Source organism: Pteropus medius, unplaced genomic scaffold, assembly GCF_902729225.1.
Source record: "Pteropus medius unplaced genomic scaffold, Ma_sr-lr_union100, whole genome shotgun sequence".
Taxonomy (NCBI): Eukaryota; Metazoa; Chordata; class Mammalia; order Chiroptera; family Pteropodidae; genus Pteropus; species Pteropus medius.
Window position 1 is genome coordinate 1,219,718 of NW_024342472.1, and position 24,830 is coordinate 1,244,547.

General features: G+C 35.6%; 1 protein-coding gene across 1 annotated transcript in view; it reads right to left on the reverse strand.

Annotated features, from left to right (window-relative positions):
• LOC120604322 (fibrous sheath-interacting protein 2-like) overlaps nucleotides 1–24,830 on the reverse strand; it is a 93,258-nt gene that overhangs the window by 29,061 nt on the left and 39,367 nt on the right. The window contains exon 8 of the mRNA XM_039864986.1: nucleotides 950–9,827. Coding sequence (XP_039720920.1) covers nucleotides 950–9,827 — 8,878 coding nt within the window. The remainder of the gene's footprint in view (nucleotides 1–949; nucleotides 9,828–24,830) is intronic.

Below are 24,830 nucleotides of genomic sequence, written 5' to 3' on the forward strand. Positions count from 1 at the left end.
CTTTATTTCAGCAGGGAAGTAAAGAAAATAGCCCGGTAGAATTCAAATCTCTAAGTTCTGGTTTCTTCCTCGATAGCTATGTTGCTTTAAGAACATGAAAATCCTGGGGCAGATAAATGCATTGCAATGTCCTAGAGTGATTCCAGTGATAGCTAGAGACTTCATAAAATTCTATGAAACATTTTCAGCTGTTCAGCGAATTATCCAGTTTGGGACTATATAGTATATAATAAATTGAACCAAATGAAACTGCTGATGTTTGATAGTTTTAGACATTACAAAAATGACTATTTTATATGGTTGCACCTAATATACACATGTGAGCATTCATAGAAATGGAGTGAAAATATATTCGTAAGCATGGTTTTAGAGTATTATATCTAAAAAGAATTTAAGTCAGAACACTGGAACAAGAACAGAACAAGAAGTTTTAATGCCACTGTTCTTATAAATCCTATCATCAATGATTGCAAAGACTATATACCTTAAAAAGAAGTTGGATCATTACTTTATAGCCAATTAACTATGCATGAAGTCTGACTTTAATGTTAATAAGTCTTTGGAAAAGAACTTAAAAAAAAAAAAAGACCCTCTTGGAACTTGCTTGGGAATTGCCTTTAGAGCAGTTGTATGTCCCAAGCAAGAGAACTGGTCTTATCATTTCATAGTCATACCTCATGCCCAACTAAAACATCCCCCTTTAATTTATGCTCATTTAATCTCATTTGTAGATAGAAAAAATTGTGTAAATGTGTATTTTTTTTTTCTTTTTTAGCATAGTGGCCAGTTGAAAAACATACAAGTAGATAAAAAGGCACTCCAAATCCAAGGCTATTTTCAGAGAAGCAGGGAATGTAGTTTCTTGGGTATTTAAAAACAAAACTCTTAAAATTATCATTGACTGCCCCCCAAATGATGTCAAAGTCTTTATAAGTTATCCTTTACTCACCTCTGGTTTCAAAGTTCTTGAAATGCATGACCACAGATGTAGTAACATATCTTGCTACCAGATGGATTTCATGGGGTCCTAGTTCCTGATCTGCAAAAGAAGTAATTTCAGCCTCCTCGAGAGTTGCTATTTTCTCTGACTTATAGTATTTATTTTTCCACTTTTCTAGTAAAGTTAAATCTTCTCCACTTGCTACAAGGTTGATGTTTTCTTTGGTTTTGTGGCTGGTTCGTTTCCCCCATTTTTTAAACAAGCTTTTTTCATCCTTTTGTTCTTCAGACGTTACAGACAAAGGCTTCTCCTTTGATACAAAGAGTGGTTTCATTGTTTCTATACTTTCATTAGTGTGCAAGGTTTGACATGGAAGGCCATAATTTAACAGCATGGTATTGACGATATTTTCTGTAGCTAAACATATTTTGAGTGGAGAAACAGTTGTCTGTACTGGGCTTGGCTTAACAACTGGTTTGGGAGGCTCATAGTGAAGTACTCTTTGATTTTCACCTTCCATTTTTCTGAAGGACATGAGGTGCTCAAATGCTGCTTGCGTAGAGTCACTGGATTTCTGAGATAGACTTTGTAAGACATTGCCTTCCGGGAGAGAGCTACTTCCTTTCATGGCTTGATCAAAATGACTGAGGCTTTGGGCTTTAGTTCTAGAATATGATGGTTTAAGTTCTGATTTGAGCTCTTCCATTGGCTCCATGGTTTGATTTATAGCTCCTTCAGAGTATCTGGCATACAAAGGTGGATTTGGGGAAGGCTTGTCTTTTATTTTCATATTTTCCTGTGAATAAAACATCAAACCAGGGCTCTGTGGAGGATCATCCCCACAGCTAACTCTGTTTGACTCTGAAGTAGACATTCCCATCCTGGTTGCAAATTCTGGCCAATTAATAGTGTACGCATTTTCAGCTCCTTGGAGTAGGTTTTCATTTAGATGACTTTTGCTCATCGACTCATAGAAATGAGTACACTGGTCCATCAGTGTGCTGATGACCTGACTTGCTATAATGTTTTCTTTAAATACATTAATTGAAGATGGTTCCATTTGGCATTTTTCTTTGTCTAGAGTGATCTTAATTATACCAAGCATGCCGTTGACAGTATTAGCAGTATAAGTAAACAGTTCTGAATAGAATGAGTGAAGATGTTGAAGAGTATTCTGTAGGTTTTCCTGAAAAACCATACTGATTGATTCAGATTCATCAGGAAACTTACTCAGTGGTTTTAACTTGGGCAATATTGTTTTCATTAATGATTTCTGTTGCACAGCAACAAAATTTTCAATAGGTATTTTCACGATTTCAGAAAAAGCATATGTAGAGACATGTTTAAACTGTAGGTCTGCAAATGACTCTAAGGTATTCAGAACCCCTTCCATGATCTCTTGAGCAATTTGGTGGCTACAGCCCTCAGATTTTTTATCTTTCAATTTTGTCTTATAAGTTGGAACATTACTGAGATTCTTTGTTCTTAAGGAACGACATTTACTTCTAGCAGTAGTTTCTTTCTTGCTTACTAGTGTTTCTTTACTATCTGTTATTAACATCTGAGTCAAGAAGCACAACTCTAATTTTTCAAATAGCTTTTCAACAATTTCTTGGCCAAATATATTAATTTGTGCTTGTAACCCCTCAGCTCTAGAAGCAGCTCTTTCAAAATTATGGTATTTGTTTTTATGAGCTTCAAGAGGTGACAAATTTAAAAGTGAAACAGATTGTTTTAATTCTTTTGCTTTCATTGAAATTTCATTCAAAACAGTCTCAGCTATCATCAATAGCTTATATTTTTCATTTTCCCTGTCATTTGATTCTGTTTGCCATTTATCAAACATTTGTTTAAAAATATTTTCTTTAGGAAAGATTTTTTCTAGCTGTGAAGAAACATTCTCCAAAGAGAAAGAGGTTTCTGGATTTGCAAGAGAGATTTTACTAAAATTCCTTTGTGGAAGTTTGCAATCATCTAAGTATGAGCCTTTTATTGGGTTGGGCAAATTGTTCTTTGTAGCACATAATCCTTGCAAAACTGCATTAACTATTTCACTTGCTGTCACAATTTGTTCAGAAGGTAAAGTGTTTACATTTACCATTGCCCTATTTTGCCTTACCTTTTGAAATGCATTCAGAATTGTTTCTAGTATATTACTTACTATATCCTTGGCATACATTTTTAGTTCTGCAATGGGGAGTTTTGTTCTCAGTAAGGAGTTTTTGGCATCCCCTTTTGAAAGCAGGTGCGGCAGCCCAATGGCAGTCTTGGACCTGCTGCCTTTTAGAGTCTTCTTCCCGGGACCTAAATTGGCCTTGTTTTTGGCTTTCGCACCACTAGGCCCTAACTGTGGTTTTGTACCAAATTTAGAGAAATAGGTAACTTTTGATTTTATTTCAAGATCTATTTTAAAATTTGCCTTAGGACTGCTCTTGGAGCTAGCTTTAGAACTGTATGGCCTCATGGATTGCATTTTATCAGACTGACCTTTAGGGTTCAAACTCTCTTCTAGATTCATCAAAGCAAAATTTGTGATCTTTTTAAGAACCTTTCGGACCAATTCTTGACCCACTCGCAGTGGAGAAAATTGCAGTAAAGTGTTTTCCGATGAAGTGACACTTCTAATGCCTGCTTGAGGATAAACTTTTGGTATCACATGTTCAGGAAGAACACTTCTTTTTTCTGCTTTTTTCAGTACCCTAGAGCACGATGGATTTATCACTAATTCATTACTTCCAGATGCTTTCAATTCTCCCCTGGTCTCATTGTTATCACAGAAAGATGATATAACTATGGAGAACATTTTTCTGAAAACACTTTCAACTATGTCATCTGCAACACTGCTTATATGTGACTGCAAAGTTTTTTTGTGAGCTGCTGCTATTTTAATTTTAGAATCAGATGTAAAGTGGGGGAGTTTGTCCAATGGAGGACAGTGGTCTATGTTTTCTATTACCCTTCGATACACCTTCTTTAAAATTCCCTTAACTGTACTTAAAGCAGTCATTTTTTTCCGTCTAGATTCTCCATTTCTAAACATTTCTTCCAAAACCCTTCTCAGATTTTCAGCTTCTGCTATAACTTGGTTTTGATCTGGGTATTTTGAAAAAGTAGACAGTTCAATGTTGCCTTGCATTTTTCTTTGACTTGGCAACTTTTCATTTTGTAATTGCCTAAAATTGCTAGGGTTCTGCTTTGAGTAAACACTACTTCCCTTTAGAGATATTTTATCATGTAAACTCTTTAAGATGTTGTTCACAGTTTCACTTGTAATGATATTTTCTTGAAATAAATTCTTATTGGGACATGAATACATCTTTTGGATTTCTAGGTCTACATCATTTTTTATAAGCACCAAAATGGTACTGGCGATTATATTAGCATATTCCTTAAGACTAGCCTGTGATATATGGATTTTAGGTCGATGATTTCCCCTGTAATTAGCAAGTGTGTCATCTGAGACCTCTGGACTGAGAATGGTTTTAGCTGTTGATATTTTCAAGATATTCACATCTGCTGGCATTTGGTTTGATTCAAGAAATACGATGCCATCTTGTTTACAATTTGTAAATTCTGGGCCAACATATGGTTTTTCTCTTGCTTGAGTACCAAGAGTAAATATCAAATCTATTCTTTCTGTGGCAAAAGATTTTAATCTATTCAAAATAGTTTCAGTAATGAAGTGAGCATTTTCCTCACATGGGTCAGGAGCAGATTTCTTGGTGTCTTGGTTCTGAAGTACAGTCATCTGGTTATCATCAGAATAAGTTGATTTCAGCTGTACATATCTTCCCTTTCTTTTAAATGGAAATCTATCCCTTTTCTTTTCATTCACTGAGTCCATAACAGGAGGTCGTTGATGCTCTGCTGCAGGAAATTCATCAGAAAACATCAGGGGAAATCTCAGAGAAATAGAATCTTTTGCATGTATGCCAAGCATGACAGCAGAAGTGAGATTTTGAAGAACAATATTCACCATATCGCTGGAAATTATAGCAACACATGACTTAGGAACTAAAAGCATTGGAATAGCCTTATTTTTACACTCTGGGTCTACTTCAGAATTTGCTTCTAAATATCTCCCATTTACATTACACTTAACAGTGGATGCAGCAAATGGGAGATTATTCTCTTCTATTGTTTTCTCACAGATGTCACTTAAGATAGCCTCAATGGTATCTAGTATTTGAAATTGAAGTTTGTTTCGATAATCACTTTTATTGAACAGCTTTTCTACAATATCTTCTGACCAATCTGGATCAATCTCTCTGTCAAATATGTTTTTTTCATATTTACCTTTAGTAGACATACTATCTAACACTGTGTTAATCTGAGTTGGAATACTTTCAGAAACCGCAACATCATGAATTAAGAAAGGACTTATTATTTCTTTATCTAACTTATGTTTTATCCCTTGTAAAATTTGTCTAGCCACTTCTCTTGCATATATATTTAATTTAGAGGCAGTTAGTTGACAGACAGAGGTAGTTTGTCCTGACTTATCATGATAAACTGAGCAACAGGTAACTTGATCATCAGAATGTGAATCTTTGGTTGAGAACCAAGATTGGCTTAAAGCAGTTTCATCCCACTGTGAAGGTAAAGCCATTGGACTTGTGAAATTGATATGAGAACAAAAGAGAGCTTTTACTTTGGAAGTAGCAAATGCCTCTAAATTTGTTAATATTGATTGTATAATATCTTCAACTATACTTATTTTGGTCAGTTTACCACTACTGAATGTGGACTGAAGTGTACCTGGACTTCTGTCCAATATGGTAGAATAAACAGAGGACTTTCCTCCGCTTGTATGTTCGGAGAAAGAGATATTTTCTGGAAAGGTGATAGTGTTATACCTATTTTCATTTGCATTTCTATCTGTTATGGCAGTAGAATAAAGTTTTTGAAATATGATTCTAACAACATTATCTGCAACAACGGTTACATCTGCTTCAGACACTAAAGGATCCATTGTTTTATCCAGGGATTGAACAACTATTTGAGCAACTGGTTCATCACCAGCATGAGGAATGCCACATAAATGGGATTGAAGGAAAGGAATCACATTTATTTGATCAATTAAATTATTCTGAAAAATTTCATTCAAAATATTTCTTATAATGGGCACAACTGGGAAATTTTGTGGCTCTTTGAGTTTTTCTACCTCATTTTTTTTAAATGTTCTTTCTAGTTCCTGTTGATTAAGAGAATCTGTTTTAATTTCTTCTTTTGGTGGTCTTTGTTCACCAGCATTTTCTTTCTCTGTATCCACAGGATCTTCTGGATATGACTCTGGGTCAGCTCCTCCAGGAAGAAAATTTCCATAGGTTGGCCTATATCTGTAATTTTCAATGCCTCTCTCTTCTGGTTCAGTTTCATTAAACATGTCTGGAGGCATTGCATTTAAAATTAAAGTGACTACTTTCTTAAGCATTTGTTTCTCTCGTAGTGGCTTGCTTACACATGTTTCCAAATCTGGCAAGCTCACACTTAATTCGGTTTGAATAGCCTTCAAAATAGTACTTGATACTTTCTTTGCATGCACATATAAAGCAGACTGCAATTGTTTCTCATGTGTGTTAGCACAAACGTTGGTACTTTGACTTTTCCAGTATGTCTTGTTGCTCTTTTTATTTCCATTGATTATAGTACCCAGAGTTTCTAAATTTCTATTGGCAAACCCCTCTAATTTAGCAAAAACCATTTCAAGGATATCTGAAGCCGTAACTTTCAGTTTATTTAGGTATTTTTCTTTTGTGGTCCCTGTTTTGGGGGCAGTAGTATTTCCCTTGTTGTTAGTCACCTCTTGACTATCTGGCTGGATCACAGTGGACATCATGCTGGAGATTATGTCAGAACATCTGCTCAGTTCCTCAATGAGCAAAGCAAAAGATAGACTGTCAGTATCAATATACTCTGAGATAGTTTTAAATTCTGAATTTGTGAAAATGTGATCCATCTCCACACTACATAATTTTATAATGATATCTTCTAGAATTGTATGAGAAATGAGCTGAATATTAGACTGCAATGGAATGTTTTTTCTCAAATTCTCATTGATCCTGTCTCTGTTTTGCTCATCAGAAAGGGGAGAATATGGACGGTCTCTTATGAGCTCACGTAACATGTCATATAACGTACCTCCAATTCTATCTAACACTTGCAATCTGGGACATTTGTGAACTTCCTCTTGCATATGAGGACAATGAGAAGGCAAAAGTTTTTGTTGATCAATGTCAATAGTTCCATATGATATTTTAGATCTTAACTTATCTGAAGGGAATAGAACATTGCTTGTATCTGTATTTCCACTTAGCACTTCACAAATACAAGTTGCTAATGAACTTGCCATAATGTCATTATTTAGTGTTGTGATGACAGAGTCTAATTCTTTTTCAGTGTCAGAAAAAAATCCTGTATCTATAAAGTTCTTGGGATGTCCGCTCTTCCTAAGATTTAGATTTTTCTCATTGTGTTTTAATTCTTTCTGGATAACATCCAAAACAATTTTTACTACTTTAGTTGTGTAAGCACTAAGGTGAGAGTAAAACCTGTCAAGTGCAGGCTTCAAATGGGCAGCATGGCTTTCTGGTTTGGAGCAGCTTTGTAATTTTGGACAAATAAATGAGTTCAGTTTCTTAAAAATTGTATAAATGATCTTCTCATTAATGTTAACTACAGGTTCAGATGTTGATTCACTTTCTCTAGGTTCTAACCAAGGATCTTTTGTAGGTTCTATACCAAGTACAGAAAAAAATTTCTTCTTCCTTTTACTCTTAAACCATAATTCTAATGGCTTTTTACTTGGTATGTCAGCATTATCTAGAAAAGTTTGCTGTACTGGTGAAGAATATCTGATAATGTCAATAGAAGCTATATGAAGTATTCTTAATACAGCATCTACAATTTCTTGAGCTACTCTACGGATTTCTGATACAGAGAACATCTGGTCCATCCATTCTTGATGTGACAGATCTTGTGGTTTTTCTGAGCTAAGAAGTGAAGCTTCTTTACCATTTTTATAATCTAAGTGACCAAAGGGCCCAGAATATGTGTCTTTGAGCACCTGTGCTAAAATACTTGTAATTATGTTATCTGAGGCTTTTTGTATTTGATGCTTTTCATTTTGGCTGAAAAGCAAAATGTCTTTATTCAAACATGGCTTGTACTTAAAAAGATCCTTATTCTTAAAAGTTGGAATGTCAGTCTTTAATCTCCAATCCTGAAATGCTACTTTGTTTCGATAAGCAGTCTTTGTAGATAAGTTCTTATTTCTTTTGTACTCAAAACCAACATTTTCCCTTGTTAACCAGTGGTCATGAACCTGTTCTTGTAACTTTGCTTTTTCGTTTTTGATAGATGAAAGCAGTACAGTTTCCACAATTTTGTCTATTTCTTCATTTTCATCTTCAGAATAAAAGACCATGTCAGGAACATTAATAGGTGGAAATAGGCATTCAGATCTATGACCATTAGCTACCATAGTGCTGGTGAGTTTGTTTTCTTCTTCAGTGCCAGAAGGACTGCTCAGTCTGAGGTGTCTACTCTTTTGGACATTTGTTTTCATGGGTTCCCGAGGTAGCTGAGACAAGATATCATCAATTAGCTGAAGGATGATCACTGTTTCTTCAGTTGCAATAAGCCTTTCATTTTTAAGTGCACTTTGTATATAACCAAGTATAGTGCTGATTGCTTCTTTTATATAACCAATAAGAGAGGATTGGGAAAAAATATTTGACACAAGATTTTGTATTTCTCCTTTACCAATCAATGTGGCTACATCGGGTTCAACACTGGATTTCTTTTTGCTGACTCTTTGAAGAAACGTGTATGTTGGATCTTTCCTGTGTTGCTGATAAGCAGGTCCAGTTGTGATTTCAAGATGAGCAAGTTCATTTTGCTTAGAAGACGCGAAAGCTGTCAGCTTTTCTAAAATAACATGAACCATATCCTCTGCAATATCATTCATGTTCTCCAAAGTATAAGGCAGTGAAGCTTCTGAAGTTTCTTCTTTTGGAGATATGAAATGTTCTCCACTGGCTGTTAAATCTGATTTAAAGAGAACTGTCATATTTTCTTGTGAAAATACCTCCATACACTTTTTCTCAACTGCAGACCGTAGCTTCTCAAGTACGTTTTCCATAATTTCAGCAGCTGCTGAAGAGATATCAACATTGGAGAGCAAGTCACTTTTGTCATTGACAGTTTGGTCAATCGAGGTTTGGGCCGCAACAGAGGAATGGGTGGGGATGGTTTGGGTTAACTCAGACACCATTTCATGAAAAATATTTTTTAAAATCAACTCAATTTCCAGTTTTAGGTGATATTTAAAGTCAAGAAAAATATTCTTTAACTCCTGCATCTCCTTTATGGCTTTTGCTTTTTCACTGGAAGACAGTGGATGTTCTAAGCCATCTGTTTCGGTGGTAGCATCTTTAGATTTTGTTGTGCCTGTTTTGATTGGCGAGAAAAGGTAACTATCGGATTTACAGGTTTTAACTGTGAGGGATTCAGAGGTCTCATTATATTTAGGTTCAGAAATTTTAGGTGGTTCTTTCATGTGATACGTTTTCCCCACAACTTTTATTTCTTTATGGGCAAAAGATGGTTTTAGTGGTGCTGCTGGCTGCTCTATTGACTTGTCATCTGCCTTCACACAGGGCTCTGCATGACACATCTTACTTGTTTTATATGGAAATGTTTCACTGCACATACTACAGCAACTCGAACTATCTGAAGAGAGGGTAGAGTTGTCAGGCATTGGATATGTAATATTTTGCAAACTTTCTTCATGTTTTGTGATGGCTGGGTATAATATACTGGTCACTGTAGCCACAGCCCAGGTCATTATGTCATGAATTATGCTGTTCAATTCTTCAGAAGTTACCTGGAAAGGTGGTGAGCAGGGATACAAGGGAAAACATGTAAATTTACTCTACTTTAGGGGTAGGAACTAATCTTTAATTCCTTATATCAAACAATGTATAGCTAGAATTCAGCCATGGTAGAGAAAACACAGGAAAGGATCTCTTTAGAATACCAGATTAATTTCAGGTTCGTTTATTCTCTATGGTTGTGATCTATTTGAATACGATTCTCTTTGATTCAAAAGTCCTTGGAACTTTTATTTTCAGCATTTACTACTGAGGATAAATGGCTTCTTGGTTTAAAAAAAAAGTAGCCAATTGGGTGTCTAGGCTCACAGAAAACACATGTTCTGGCAAGAAGTAAGATTATGTTTCTGATCCAAGCAATATTGCTTTAAAAATACAAAATAGATTACTTCTAAAACTATTTCATGAAACGAATTTGCAGTCAAAACATTTGTGTATCTTCATGGATAACCTCCTTTTACTTAGGCATCTGTTTAGCTAGGAGGTGAGGGTGAAAAATAAAGCCCCGGGGTGGAGGGGTCAGCCTATGGGTTCTGTGGTCCATCTGTTGCTGCCTTCCTCTGTCAATTGACTATATTTATACATGCAAATAACTAGTTACTTGTTAAGATTTAATTGATGGACAACAACACTGATGATTCAGGGGAAATGAACAGGCTTTGGGTCCAAAAAAGATTATTATTAGTGCAAACTGTCTTGGGTAAGGAGACAGAGGACAGCTCATGAAGTAGAGAAACACATTAATTTAGGTAGAAAAAAAGGCTGAGCTAGAAATGGAACTCAAAGAGCCAGAAGGCTGAACAGTAGAGGAAAGTTAGGGTCTCCCTACAGTATGAGCAGAAACCCAAGGACCAGATTTGAGTAACCATTTCCACTGTGGTTAATTGTGCTGTCACAGCTTACAATGGACCAGGGGCAGACACGAAGTGTACCTGTCAAACCCTATATCTGTTTATGTACTTCTACTTATTGCAGATATATTTTGGGAACATAAAAATCATCTTGTCTATGTTTTTAAGTTGTTACCCTCAAGACAGCCAGATCAAGAGTGTGTATCTCCGACAAGAACTCTACTTCTCAAAGCTTTAGATATAAGTCAGTGGAAGCAAAGGCCGGGTGCCTGACATTCTAGCTATGCATTGTTTGATATCCTGGCATTTTGGCACTAGATTCTCTATAATGTGGTTGTTGTCTTCCAATTATCTCCAAAGATAGCTCCCAGATTGTTCAGGTTTAGGTCAACATTCAAAGAAAAGTTAACACTTTGTCATATGTGGCATTCTCTCTCCTGACTCATTGGAGAAGATTTGAAGCTCACTTCAGGGAAAAGCCATTTTATTCCACTCCAATTCCTGAATCTCTTAATGTATTTTTTATTGTGGTAAAATACACATAATGTAAAATTTACCATTTTGCCATTTTAAAGTGTACAGTTCAGCAGCATAAAGTACATTCACAATATTGTGCAAACATTACTACTATCTACTTCTCTAAATGCATTTTTTTTGTACTTATTGCCTAAACAAAAAATTGCTGTTGAGTTTGAAAAATATAGTTTGGGATGAAGCATATGGTTGAAAAACACTTGTTTTATACAAACATGTCCTAAATCAAATACTTCTAAGCATAACGTCTAAACATTTAGAACTTTTTGGTCTAAATTGGTCTAAATGTATTTCAATACATATGAACTAAGAATCTCAATATATGTTATTTTCTCATTACCAGAGATAATGTACAGCAGACCTACATTATTACTCTTAGGATAGTTGAGAAGAAGCATTTCCAACCTTGATATATAAAATAGGGGTATTCCTAAAGCGTTTAATGAAGTAAAATGTGATAAAGAGAATCTGATATTTCAGCTTATTTTCATTATACTACTAAACTGAGAAATATCCTTTAGATGCCTGTAAGTCTTTGTATTTGCTGCATTTTCTATGAATTGAGCAGGTCTATGTGTGAAAAAGTGTGTGAATATGCTATTCCCCTGAAACCTTCTCTTTTTCATGATTCCTCTGTGTAGCCCCAGAGTTTGGGTTTATCAAGTTCACCCTCTTATCTTTGCCTGGTCCAAGTTACAGCATCTTAGGTTACCAGTTCCCTTATTTTGATGAAGTAGTCACCCTAATATTCTTCTTACTCCCAGTAAAATTAAGAGACAGATCCAGGCATCCTGGCTCACCTGTCCAAGGGCAGGGCACTCAGCCCTGAGCCAGAACTGCAGTGATCTGCAAAGGCATTTCCTTTAATGCCTTCCCATCATGGAGTCAGTCTTTGGTATTTGCTAGTTTTCCCATGATGATCAAACCTTCTAAGGCTCCCCCAATCTATCCTCCTGAGCCTTCTGCTCAAAGGGCCAATAGCAGTAACTTTCGACCCCTTGTAACAGTAACTCTTTTAACAATAACTTTGGACCTCTGCAAAAATCAAGAATAACTGAGAGTGAAAGTCAAGGAAGAGAAAAAGACAAAGAGAGAAACTGATGTCAATAGTTGCTGGTTGTCTGATTCAGATTTTTCTCTAATAACATATTAGAAAATGTCCTTAATATGTTGCTTTATTGGTGGATTTCATTGTACATACTTTTTCTTGACAGCGATTTTGATAGTAGTTTTGTTGTCTGAAAGTTAAAAATAGATTGATCTAATTAATTATAGTTAATAATTTATGTAACTCCACCCCCCCCCAAATTTCAAATCATTGAATCAGATTATCTCCTTTGTGCCTGGCAGTTTTCTCCCTAGCAATTCACAGAGAATAATAAGCTTTATAGAAGAATAAGATTTATTTTTGTCTAAACCCCCTGTTTAGCTTCCTACTCTATTACTCAGAGGAATAGAATAATTGCTGCAGTAGAGTAATAGCTGCTGCATAAACTAACATCTATCTGATATTACTCCTCTTGATCCACTTTAGCCATGTTTGTTTTGTTTCGAGTTGGGAAGAACATGGGGTTGGAGAGAGAAGAGATGGACTAGTCCTTTCTGCCTGCTCTGCTTGATCAGAGCTTTCTGATAATTTAGTTTCCATCCACCTCCTCGAACACCTAATCTCCTCCCTTGCCCCCCAGTAGGAAAAAAATCTACGGACGATTATTGATAATGATGGATTAAAATAATGGGGTTCTGATCATATGCAGTACCGAATTAGATGTAGCCCTTTTCTAGGTATCACAGTATTCTATTGTATGTTCTAATCAGAATTATTATCACTTACTACTCAGAACTCAAAATATATTTTACTAAACTGTAGCAAGAGAACAACGCAATCATATAAATTATAGAATAATAAAAATAGTTTAAAAATCAAGGCCTAAAACTAATTTTGATTTATTTTTATATTTTCCTGCCTACATGGATCTCTTACCTTTCTTCTCCTTGACCTTCTTAAAGGAAATATGGCAATCTATCTTCATTTTTCCTTGGCCTACCCTTATTTTACTGAATTTTACATTTTCTCCCAAGGCCTAGAATTCAATTTTGAGAAATATGGCCAGACTGTGAAATTACGACCTAATTCTAAGTAGTAAAAGAAAACCCTACAGGTCTCAGATAGGGTTAGGTAGCAATAGCCCATCCTCAGACTAGTACCTTTTTGCAGTATGGAATCTGGAACATGAATGCTAACATCAGTGGCATAGTTCCTATTCTCTGGCTTCATTTATTTTCCTAAGACCCAGTTTCTTAGGCCAATGCCAGCACAATTTCCTTCATGAAGATCCTCTGCAATTTAATGTGCCTAGATTCTGTTTTTGCTCTCTCTACCACATACAGGCAGCAAGTGGAACCCAGTGAGTCCTGTGTATTTGCTGCAACCTGTCCCCATAGGCTCTCTGTCCCAAAGGCATGAATTACATAAAAGGAAACAGCAAACATCTGAGAACAAAACTAGCCAAATAAATGAGAAAAGCCTCATATAAGACCACTAATGTGGCAATACTAAAATTTAATTTGTCTGCCTAATCCTTCTGAATAGCTAATTTTTAATTTAATCAGTGGTCTTCTACTTGTATCTCAAGCCCATAGCTTTGGGCTGATGCCTGATACCTTCTGATCATCCATATACAAAGTCCATTCTATTGCCAAATCCCAACCTCATCCCAGTGGCTGAAAAGATTTTAAAACAGCACCTCTATATCCTAACATCAGTGTTCCAATCTGAAAGCCAGAGACTGGGTAGTTCTATGGGTGGCCTTTCCTTTGCCTGCCATTTTATCAACCACCCTACTCTCAATTCACTCTCTGCCATTCCTCATGCCTCTGTCTCTTCTCCTGATATTTTGTGAAGCATAACTGATGTATAGGGCAGTGCTCTCTTCTTCATCTTGGTATTCCCCTAATACCCGGCACTATACTCTGAACACAGTAGGTTCTCAAGAAAGTTTGGTAAATAAATTCCCATTTAACATGTTTTAGATCAATGCATACTTATTTCTACTCTAAAATGAAGGCCACTGTGCAGGCCACAAATTATTAATGGACTTCTGCAAAGGTCTTCAATTTTTCCCACATGCTGCTATTAGAAGTATTCAGCAGTTATCAATTTGATAATATCATCTCCATCCTCAAAACCATTTGACTGTCACCCAATGAGTGAAATACAAACTTCAGGGCAACAGATTCAATACTTTTTTTTTTACTGTTTCTCCTCTCACCTTCCAGTTGGATCAAGAGAACACACTTAGTATCTAAATGGAAAGCTTAATTATTACAACTGTTTACCCCACCACTATGTTAACAAATTTTCTTCCACTTGTCCTGATTTATTTGGTTCCTAATTTTATTAAGCTTACTGTGTATGTCCTTTGAATTAGCATTAGAAAAAAGAGAGAACTAAGAAACTGAGGGGAGAGAAGAGAGAGGAGTTAAATGGTGGAACAGATATGACATGTCCACAAGTGAGCCCTGGGAAGCAAGGAGATGCATCAAAGCAAGAGGATTAAGTCAGAGGCCTTGAACCTATGTTATTCTGTGTAAGGTAAGAGAATGTGACATGGATGCAATGGGTAGAGCCAGACCAGATGGTATTGCTAATTATGTTTTGTTGTGCTCTGGCATGGAATTGTCCTAAGTATAGCTAAAGGTATTTTAACCCTGTGTATTTGAGAAGAATAGGAGAGAAGTTCCATGCCATGAGCTTCTTCATCTTAGCTGAGCTAAGATTTTTAATTAAAGGATATCCAGAGCATTTGCTGTTGGAAAGACTCAAGTGATTCGGTAGCTTCGTAATCTGGTGGGGGTAGGAGGAAGAGGGAGGCAGGAATGAATACTTTATAAAACTATATCAATCAGTATTCTCTCACCTTTATTTCTTTAAACTGTCCTAATATTGATTGGGCTAGTCAGTTTACTTCAGCATCTTCGTATCCCATAAGCAGTCAGTAAGTCAGACAACTGACTTCTACCACTTCTAAGCTCAAAATCCTTCTCTAGAAAGCTTGGTCTGAATGTCAAAACCATTCACCACCACACATTACTACTTCAATTTACCCAACCATTTTCATTAAAGTTTAGGATTTATAAAACCTATCCTGGACCTCATTTGGTTTGTTGAGTGTTTAAAGGATGATGGTGTTGGGTATGTGTATTTCATCGGGAGTTATTTTATGTGCATGAAGTTTTATTCAAGTTTGAGTAACAGGACATCAGCAGAATAGGTGGCCACCAAGATTTAAGGGCTTGGTGTTGTCCTAAGTATAGCTTTGGATTGCAGTGCAAATATCCTTAGAATGAGGTAACAGATTAAGTTGTTAATACTATATAGTGAACTAATTTATCATCATTAGGGAATCAATCACCTCAAAAGGCACAAGTAATGCATGTTTGAATGGGAAGGGGGGAAAAGAATCGATCCAGATCCCAGAAAACTACCTGGAGAGAAGAGGTACCTGAAAGGGGAGTGAAGACCCTATATATTTGGGGAGCATAGAACCAAAGTGAGAATAAAGAGAGAAGGAGGTGGAAGAGTATGAATGACAAACTTTGCCTACATTACAATTTTAGCTTAGTCCTGAGAGGTTGCAAAAGATGAGTTCCACTGCATAAAAGTATAGAACTACAAGAATGGGAGATTCCACTGGAGAATCTGCCCTCAAGCAGCAGTCCTGTGTAATTATTAAAATTTTAATTTGCATTAATTTATTAAGTTTTCTTAGATACTTACTTAATTGATGAATCATGAGAAGGGATGATTCTGTGAACTGCAGGTGGATTTTCAGAGAAAAAGAAAATCATTATTCGTTGGTATCCTTCACAAGTTACTTGTAAAATGTTAACTAACATAATAGATATTTATTTCTTGCTGTCAGTGCACTGTTAAAACCCTCCAGGGACTCCCAGAAAGGCATAAAATATACCTGAAGAAATAGGGCCATTGCCTACCTCACCAGCCTCATCTCTGATCACTAGTCTACATATATTCTATGCTTTAGAGATACTGAACAACACATGCTCCCCTTTGCCTTTACCTTTACTATTTCCTTCGTAATTCTAGGGTCCCTATTTTAAATTTCTCATCCTTCTGGACTCATTCAGCTCATGTCACCTCCTTCAGAGAGCTTTCCTTGAAATCTGCCTAGGTAGATAGGCATTATCTGTTAATGCTCCCAAAGTACCTTATATATCCTTCTATGATAGGACTTATTATGCTATATTGTGATTTCTGGTTTATAGTGCCTGGCATATTGTAAGCACTCAATAGCATTTATTTGTTGAATGAATGTTTAATATATGCGTAGGCTCAATGTTTGTTCATTAGTCTGCTTGTCATTAATCTCTTCCCACTCAAATACTGTCTGACATGCTTTGTATGCCATCTAGCAAAGTTCCATAAGTGGATTTTAGTAAATATTTTGGGATAATTATATTAAAGCAAGTCTTCATGTAGAATATGTCCATAGGAATACTGGGATGGTGTATGTCAATTATGTACATGCATGACTAAAGAGTCTTAGACAAGTTGAATGCTCTGAATCATAGAAAGTAGTATTACCAATTAGAGCCAGTCCAAAGACAAGGTGAATTACTATTTATTTTTATCTCAATAAATGTAAAGTGTATTGTGAGTAACCAATAAATTCCAATGATCTGCTTAAAAAAGTTTTACCTAAATTCTATGTACTGACTGTGTTTCTTTGTGTACGAGTATGATTTTGCTTGTGTACTATTTTGGAAAGGATAAGAGCTGGAATTAATAGTGTACAACCTTGAAAAATTAAGTGTGATGACAATACTGTTATGGTAGTTTTAAAATATGTCTCAAAATTCATTGAGAATACTCTAAGAAGTGGGGGTTAATTCTCTTCCCCTTGAGTGTGGGTTAGACTTAGTGACTTGCTTCAAATGAATAGTATATGGTATTGTCTAACTTCTGAGACTAGGTTATAAAATATATTGTGGCTTCAGCCCCTTTCTCTTGGATCACTCATTCTGGAGGAAGCCCAACACTATATCATGAAAATTCTAAAGAACCCCTATGGAGAGGCCTAAATGTCAAGGAACTGAGATCTACCAACAGCCATGTGAGTGAGTCACCTTGGAAGTGACTCCTCCAGTCCCAGCAAAACCTTTAGATGACTGCAGCAGCCCTGGATGACATCTTGACTATAACTATGAGACACCCAGAGACAGAACCACCCAGCTAAATTGCTTCTGTATTCCTAACCACAAAAACTGTGAGATGATAATGTTTTTTTAGGTTCCCAAGTTTTGGCGGGGGGTGATTTATTGTTCAGCAATAGATAACTAATGCAACTGTTAAAAAATAAAGAATTCTTCTATGGTTTCTAGCAATGTGGTAGATTAAATATCCTAAAGAGCCTAAATGTGTAAAACTTATTAGAAATGCAATAGTAATTTTATAAAAATAAAATTATAGTGTAAAATTTCAATACACATCTTTGATGGTTGGACACATCTAGTAGACAGTAAGAAAAGAGTCTAGTAGACAAAAAATCAGTAAAGACATATAATAATTGAATAAAATAATCAATAAATATAATTTAATATTCATTTAGAGCCTTACATCTTTCAAATAGAGAATATACATTTTTTTTTTGGTATGTCCACGGAACACTTTCAAATATCAATCACATATTTGGTCACAAAGAGAATCTTAACAACTTCAATGTGTTAAACATTTACAGGCTATATTCTCTGTGACCCAAAATATTCATTTCTTGATAATTAAGAAACATACTTATGGATAACTCTTAGATCAAAGAGGGGATTAAAAGGAGAAAGTATAATCTCCCTAAACAAGAACACTTATATCAAAACCTATGGGAACAGCTTTTGTTATTTCCCATAGGTTTTGATATAAGGTGTTCTTTTCATTGCTTCTCCCAAGAGCCCCAGACCAGTATCTGTAACTGCCTGCTTGACTCTTCTACTTAGATGTCCCACTTAATGCCTGCAGGTAACTCAAACTCAGTGCATTCAAAGCTGAACTAATTTTTTCTCTTCTAAACTTGTTCATACTACTGTATTTCCTATCTACTTAATGGCACTATTGTTCATTATCCATGTGGTTGCCCATCTAGAAATCTGGGAGTTCTTTTCAACTCCTTCATCTCCTATATTCAATCAGTAACCAAATATCGTTCATTTTCAAACTCTTAAGTTTGAGTCAAATCTGTGCCAGCTCTTCAAATTCACTGCCACTGACTTTGTTCAGGACACATTTCTAGCCTTGACTGTTGTACTAGCCTCTTTAATTGTAGTAAGAGGCAGCATGGTATTGTAAGGATTGGCTGACTAAGACGTGGGTTAAAACCCTGCCTTTGCCACATATTATATGAAACATTGGGCAAGATAATTTAACACTCTGAGACTTAGTTTACTTATATGTAAAATGGTAGATAAAAATAGCTCGGACCTCATTAAATTGTTGGGAGAGTTAAATGAGAGGATATAGTTTAGCAGAGTACCTGGTATATTGTAACTGTTCAATAAATGCCAAATGCAATTTTTTTTGTCTCATAAATATTTTATTGCCTCCAGTCTCTTCCCCATAGTTTCATTTTCCATTTTTAGAAAAGGCAAATTCTGATTATATTATGCCCTTGCCAATATTCTTCAACAGTTGCCTTTAAATAACAGGATAAAAGGTATAACATTTTTGGCATGGCCTACCAGAATCTTAACGATCCAACCCTTTTGGTAAAGTATGTAGTATTAAGTTTGCCATCCATGGTACACTCAGGGATGCTTCTTTCTGGTTTCATCTCTTGCAATTCTCTAACTTGAACTTTTAGCTAAAGCAATTCTGAAATATAACTATATTTCTATAAACACACTATGCTTTAATGTCTATAACTTGGTAAATGTATTCCCTTTTCCTGTAAGGTTATCCTTTCATTTGTCTGCTTAGAAAATTCTTTCTCATCCTTCACATCTCAGCTCAATTGTGGCCTCTTCGGTAAAAGCTTCCTTAGCCTCCCTATGCTTCCACTGGAACTTGTACATACCTCCCTCATTGTATTTATCACATGGTGTTATGATTATTGGCATGACTGTTACTCACTAACCTTTAAAATCCAGGGTAAGGACAATGGCTTTTCTACTTTATATGTTCAAAAATTAATAGTGCCTGACATGTAGCAGAAGCTTAATAAATGTTACTAAAATAAATGGATTAATAGATTGCAGGATTTACTTGATAATGGTTGCTAACATTTACCTGACTCAGAGTATAAGCTTGATTTCTTGGCCTTTTTCTCATTTGAATCAGTATATGTCACCTATATATAGAACATGAAAAATAAAAACAAAGAAAATCTTCAAAGGAGTTTTTAAAGAATTTAATCATCAGCTATTTCTCACCCTTAAAACTCAGACATTGAAGAAAATTATTTTAAAAGTCCATTTATAATACACAGATATGTATTATTTGGTTTATATTACACATATTATAAAATTCAAAGGTTTGTAGAAATTGTTGGTATCCTAAAATTAACTAACTGGAGTGACATCAGAAGCATGGTGGAGTGAGAGATGTCCCCAGATCTCTCTCCTTGAAAGAACAATAATCTGAACATCTAAAACTCAACAAAAAACACCCAACCTGCACACAAGCACATCTGAGTGAGGGGTCTGCGAATATGAGCTACCACAGGTCAGACCATGGGAGTCCTGTGGTAGACTGGGAAAAACAAGGAAGTTGCCTCTCCAAGTTGGAGCTCCCTGCAGGAAAAGAGGGAAGAAAGAAGGTGTGACAGGTTCCCTGAAGAGCCCTGCCTGAGAGAGCTGGGAGCTCCACATAGCGGCAGTGCCCAGGGACCAGGGCAGAAAGCAGAGCAATAGGGATGGTTGCAAAACACAAGGCTGAGCCACAACCCCCATCCTCCAACACAGAGGGCACCTCCTTCCAAGACAAAAAACCGTGGAGCCCCAGGGACACTGAACAACTGTTACCAAAGCTGTCACTAACACTGAAAGGGACTGAGACTGAAGGTAGCGAGCATGACTACATATAAGAAAAAAAAGGCATTATTGAGACTTTATTTAAAGCAGAGATCTAAGAGGCTTGGATGCCACTCACTGGAAACAAAAAGAAAAATGCCTTCTTGGCAACAGAATAAAGAGAGATCTTTATATAATAAATCTTTCTGTAAAAAAAAAATAGCAGAATACACGTCCGCTAATGCCCAGGTGGAGAAATAGTCCATTAAACACCATTAACAACCAAGGTGACAAGGTAGCTCAGAAAATCTCCAGGAAATAAGATTAAAGACATAGAAATATGTGACTTAAATGACAGAGAATTCAGGATGGTACTTCTGAAAAAAATCAATGATCCAAAATAATTAATATCAACAATTCCAGGAAATGAACACAATTAGACCAGCAAAATGAGGTTTTGTTTGCTTGTTTGTTTGTTTGTTTTTTTGTTTTTTTAGCAAGGAGATTGAAAACTTGAAAAAGAATCAAATAGAATTTCTGGAGAAAAGAATACACTAAAAGAGATGAAGAATAAAATAGCAAGCTTAGGAGCAGGGAATAGAAAGAATTTTCAAAGAAATAATTGATGAGAATTTCTCAAATCTAAGGAATGAAATGGAGCTTGGAATTCAAGAAGTCAACAGACCACTTAATTACCTCAATCCAAAAAGCCCTTCTCCAAAACATAGTATATTAAAATTATCAAAAATCAATGAAAAAAAGAATTCTCAGGGCACTCAGGGAAAAGAAGAAGGTAACCTATAAAGGAAAACCCATTAGATTATTGTTGGACCTCTCAGAACAAACCTTAAAAGCCAGAAAGGAGTGAAATCATGTATTCGAAATTTTAAGTGAAAGGAACTACCAGCCTAGAATAATGTATCCAGCTAAGCTCTCCTTTAGACATGAAGGAGAAATAAAGACTTTTCTAGACATACAATAATTGAGGGAACACTCTACTGTGAGGCCTTAAGGAAATAATTGAGGGAACACTCTACTGTAAGGCCTTAAGGAAATACTGAAAAGGGTCAACTCATTTAAAACAAAATGACAAAAAAAAATACGTAATTATGAGTAAGGTGACTATGAGGCAAATAGAAGCAGAGGAGTGCAACCCTTACTAAGAACAGGGCATTATAAGCTTAAACGATAAGAAGAGAATTGAGACAACAACGACTGAAAACGGGAGGATTCAAAGCTCCAAATTTGCAAAGGGGAATGGAGATAAGACATACACAGAAGAAAATGGGCGACTGTATATATATATGTACGTGTGTGTGTGTATAAAACTATCCTCTACATATTCATAATGGTAAACACACACCAAAGATTCAGAACTGAAGTGTATAACATAAAACAAGAAGAACCAGAGGGAAAACCCACAAAAGCCAACCAAAATAAAAAAACAGAAACACAAGGACAAGGAAGCAATGAAAACACTGAGCTACCAGAAAGCAAAGGGTAAAAAGTTATAGGAAAACCTCATATTTCAATTATCATCCTAAATGTAAATGGACTGAACTCACCAATAAAAAGGCACTGAGTTGCAGATTGGATTAAAAAAAACCAAAACCCAACCATATGCTGTCTCCAGCAGACATGTCTCAGGTCCAAAGACAGATACAGACTCAATGTGAAAGGGCGGAAAATGATATTTCAAGCAAATAGCATTCAGAGAAAAGCAGGAGTAGTGGTACTAATATCAGATGAAGTAGACTTCAAAATAAAAATTGTAAAGAAAGATACTGAGAGACAAATCATAATGATAAAAGAAATTATGTACCAAGAAGATATAACACTTATCAATACCTATGCCCCCAATCAGGGAGCCCCAAAATATGTAAAGCAATTACAAACAGAATGAAAGAGAGAAACATATCGAAACACTATCGTATTAGGGGACCTAAATACTCCACTGTCAGATATAGACATATCACCCAAACAGAAAATCAATATGGAAATAATGTCCTTAAATAACACATTAGACTAACTGGACACAATTGTCATTTACAGAGGATTCCATCCCAAAACAGCTGCTTATATATTCTTCTCTAGTGTACATGGTACATTCTCAAGGATTGACCACATATTGGGGCACAGAGATAGCCTCAACAAATATGAGGGTTGAAATCATACCAACCATATTCTCTGATCACAATGCTTTGAAACTAGAGATTAACTGTAAAAAGAAAGTGAGAAGAATCACAAATACACGGAGATTAAACAACATACTACTGATGAATAACAGGATCAGAGAAGAAATAAAAAGAGAGATCAAGAGATACATAGAAACGAATGATAATGATAGTACAACATATCAAAACTTTTGGAACATGACAAAAGCAGTCATAAGAGGAAAGTTCATATCATTACAAGTCTATATCCAAAAACAACACTGAGCCCAAATAAACAACCTAAACCTTCATCTTAAAAACCTAGAAAAGGAAGAACAAATGAAGCCCAAAGTTAGTAGAAGGAAATAATCGAAATTAGAGCAGAAATAAATGAAATTGAAAACCAAAAAAGAAAAAAAATAGAAAATATAAATGCAACAAAGAGCTGGTTCTTTGAAAAGATTAAAAAATTAACAACCTCCTGGTCAGACTCATTAAAGAAAAAAGAAGAAGGACACAAATAAATAAAACCAGGGATAAAGAGGTGAAATTATGACTGGAATCATAGGAATACAAAGGATCATACAAGAATGCTATGAAAAAGTATATAACACCAAATTTAATAACCTAGAAGAAATGGACCAGTACTTAGAAAAATACAACCTTCCTAGACTGAATCAAGAAGAACTGGAAAATCGAAATTGAAAGATCAGCAGTATGGAAATTGAAACAAATATCTAAAACCTACCAAAAAGTAAAAGTCCAGGACCAGATGGCTTCACCAGTGAATTCTACCAAACATTCAAAGATTTAATACCTATACTCCTCAAACTCTTTCAAAAAATCGAAGAAGAGGTCATACTTCCCAACTCATTTTATGAGGCCAATATTACCCTGATACCAAAAATCTGGTAAAGATAATACAAAAAAAGAAAACTACAGACCAGTATCTCTCATGAATACAGATGCAAAAATCCTAAATAAGATACTAGTGAACTGAATACAGCAAATTATTAAAAGGAATATATGCCATGATCAAGTGGGCTTCATCGCAGAGGCACAGGGATGGTTCAACATACGCAAATCCATTAATGTGATACACCATGTAAACAAATTAAAAAATACGAATCATATGATTATATCAATAGAGGCAGAAAAAGCCTTCGACGAGATACGGCACCCATTTATGATCAAAACACTTAATAAAATCGCTATAGAAGGAAAATACTGTAATATAATAAAGGCCACATATGATAAGCCCTCAGCCAACATTATACTTAATGGTGAAAAACTAAAAATCTTCCTTCTAAGGTCAGGAATGAGGCAAGGCTGTCCACTTGCCACTGTTATTCAATATAACATCGAAGGTCCTAGCAAGTGCGATCAGGCAAGAGAAAGATATAAAAGGCATCCAAATAGGAAATGAAGTCAAACTGTCACTATTTGCAGATAACATGATTCTCTATATAGAAAACCCTAAAGACTCCACAAGAATACTACTAGAAACAATAAGCAAATACAGTAAAGTTTCTGGATACAAAATCAATGTTCAAAAACCCATAGTGTTCCTATACTCTAATAATGAAGTGTCAGAAAGAGAAGTGGAAAAAGTAATTCCTTTTGCAATTGCAACAAAAAGAATAAAATACCTAGGAATAAATCTAATGAAACATGTGAAGGACCTATATCATGAAAACCATAAGACCCTATTAAAAAAAAACTGAAGAAGACACAATGAAATAGAAAGATATTCTGGGTACTTGTATTGGAAGAATCAACATAGTTAAAATGACCTTATTACCCTAAAGGATTATGCAGATTTAATGCATGGAAGCATAAAATACCCCAAATTGTCAAAGTCATCTTGAGAAAAAAGGATGAGGCTGGAGGTATCACTCTGCTTGACTTCAAATTATACTACAAGGCGACAGTAATCAAAACGGCATGGTATTGGTAGAGAAAAGACAAACGAACCAGTGGAAGAGAATCGAGAGTCCAGAAGTAAACCCATACATATTTGGGCAAATTATTTTCGACAAAATAGCCAAAAAACATACAGTGGAGAAAGGAAAGCCTCTTCGATAAGTGGTGTTGGGGAAACTGGAAATTCACCTGCAAAAGAATGAAACTAGACTGCTGTCTATCACCACACCAAAATTAACTCAAAATGGATTAAGGACCTGAATATAAGCCCTGAAACAGTAAAATGTATAGAAGAAAACAGGAACTAAACTCGAGGACCTTGGACTTAAAGAGGATTTTATGAATTTGACCTTAATAGCAAGGGAAGTAAAAGCTAAAATAAGTGAATGGGACTACATTAGACTAAATACCTTCTGCTCAGCAAAAGAAACCATCAACAAGGTAAAAAGACAACCATCCGAATGGGGAAATATATTTGCAAGCAACACCTCTGATAAGGGCCTAATATGCAAAATAT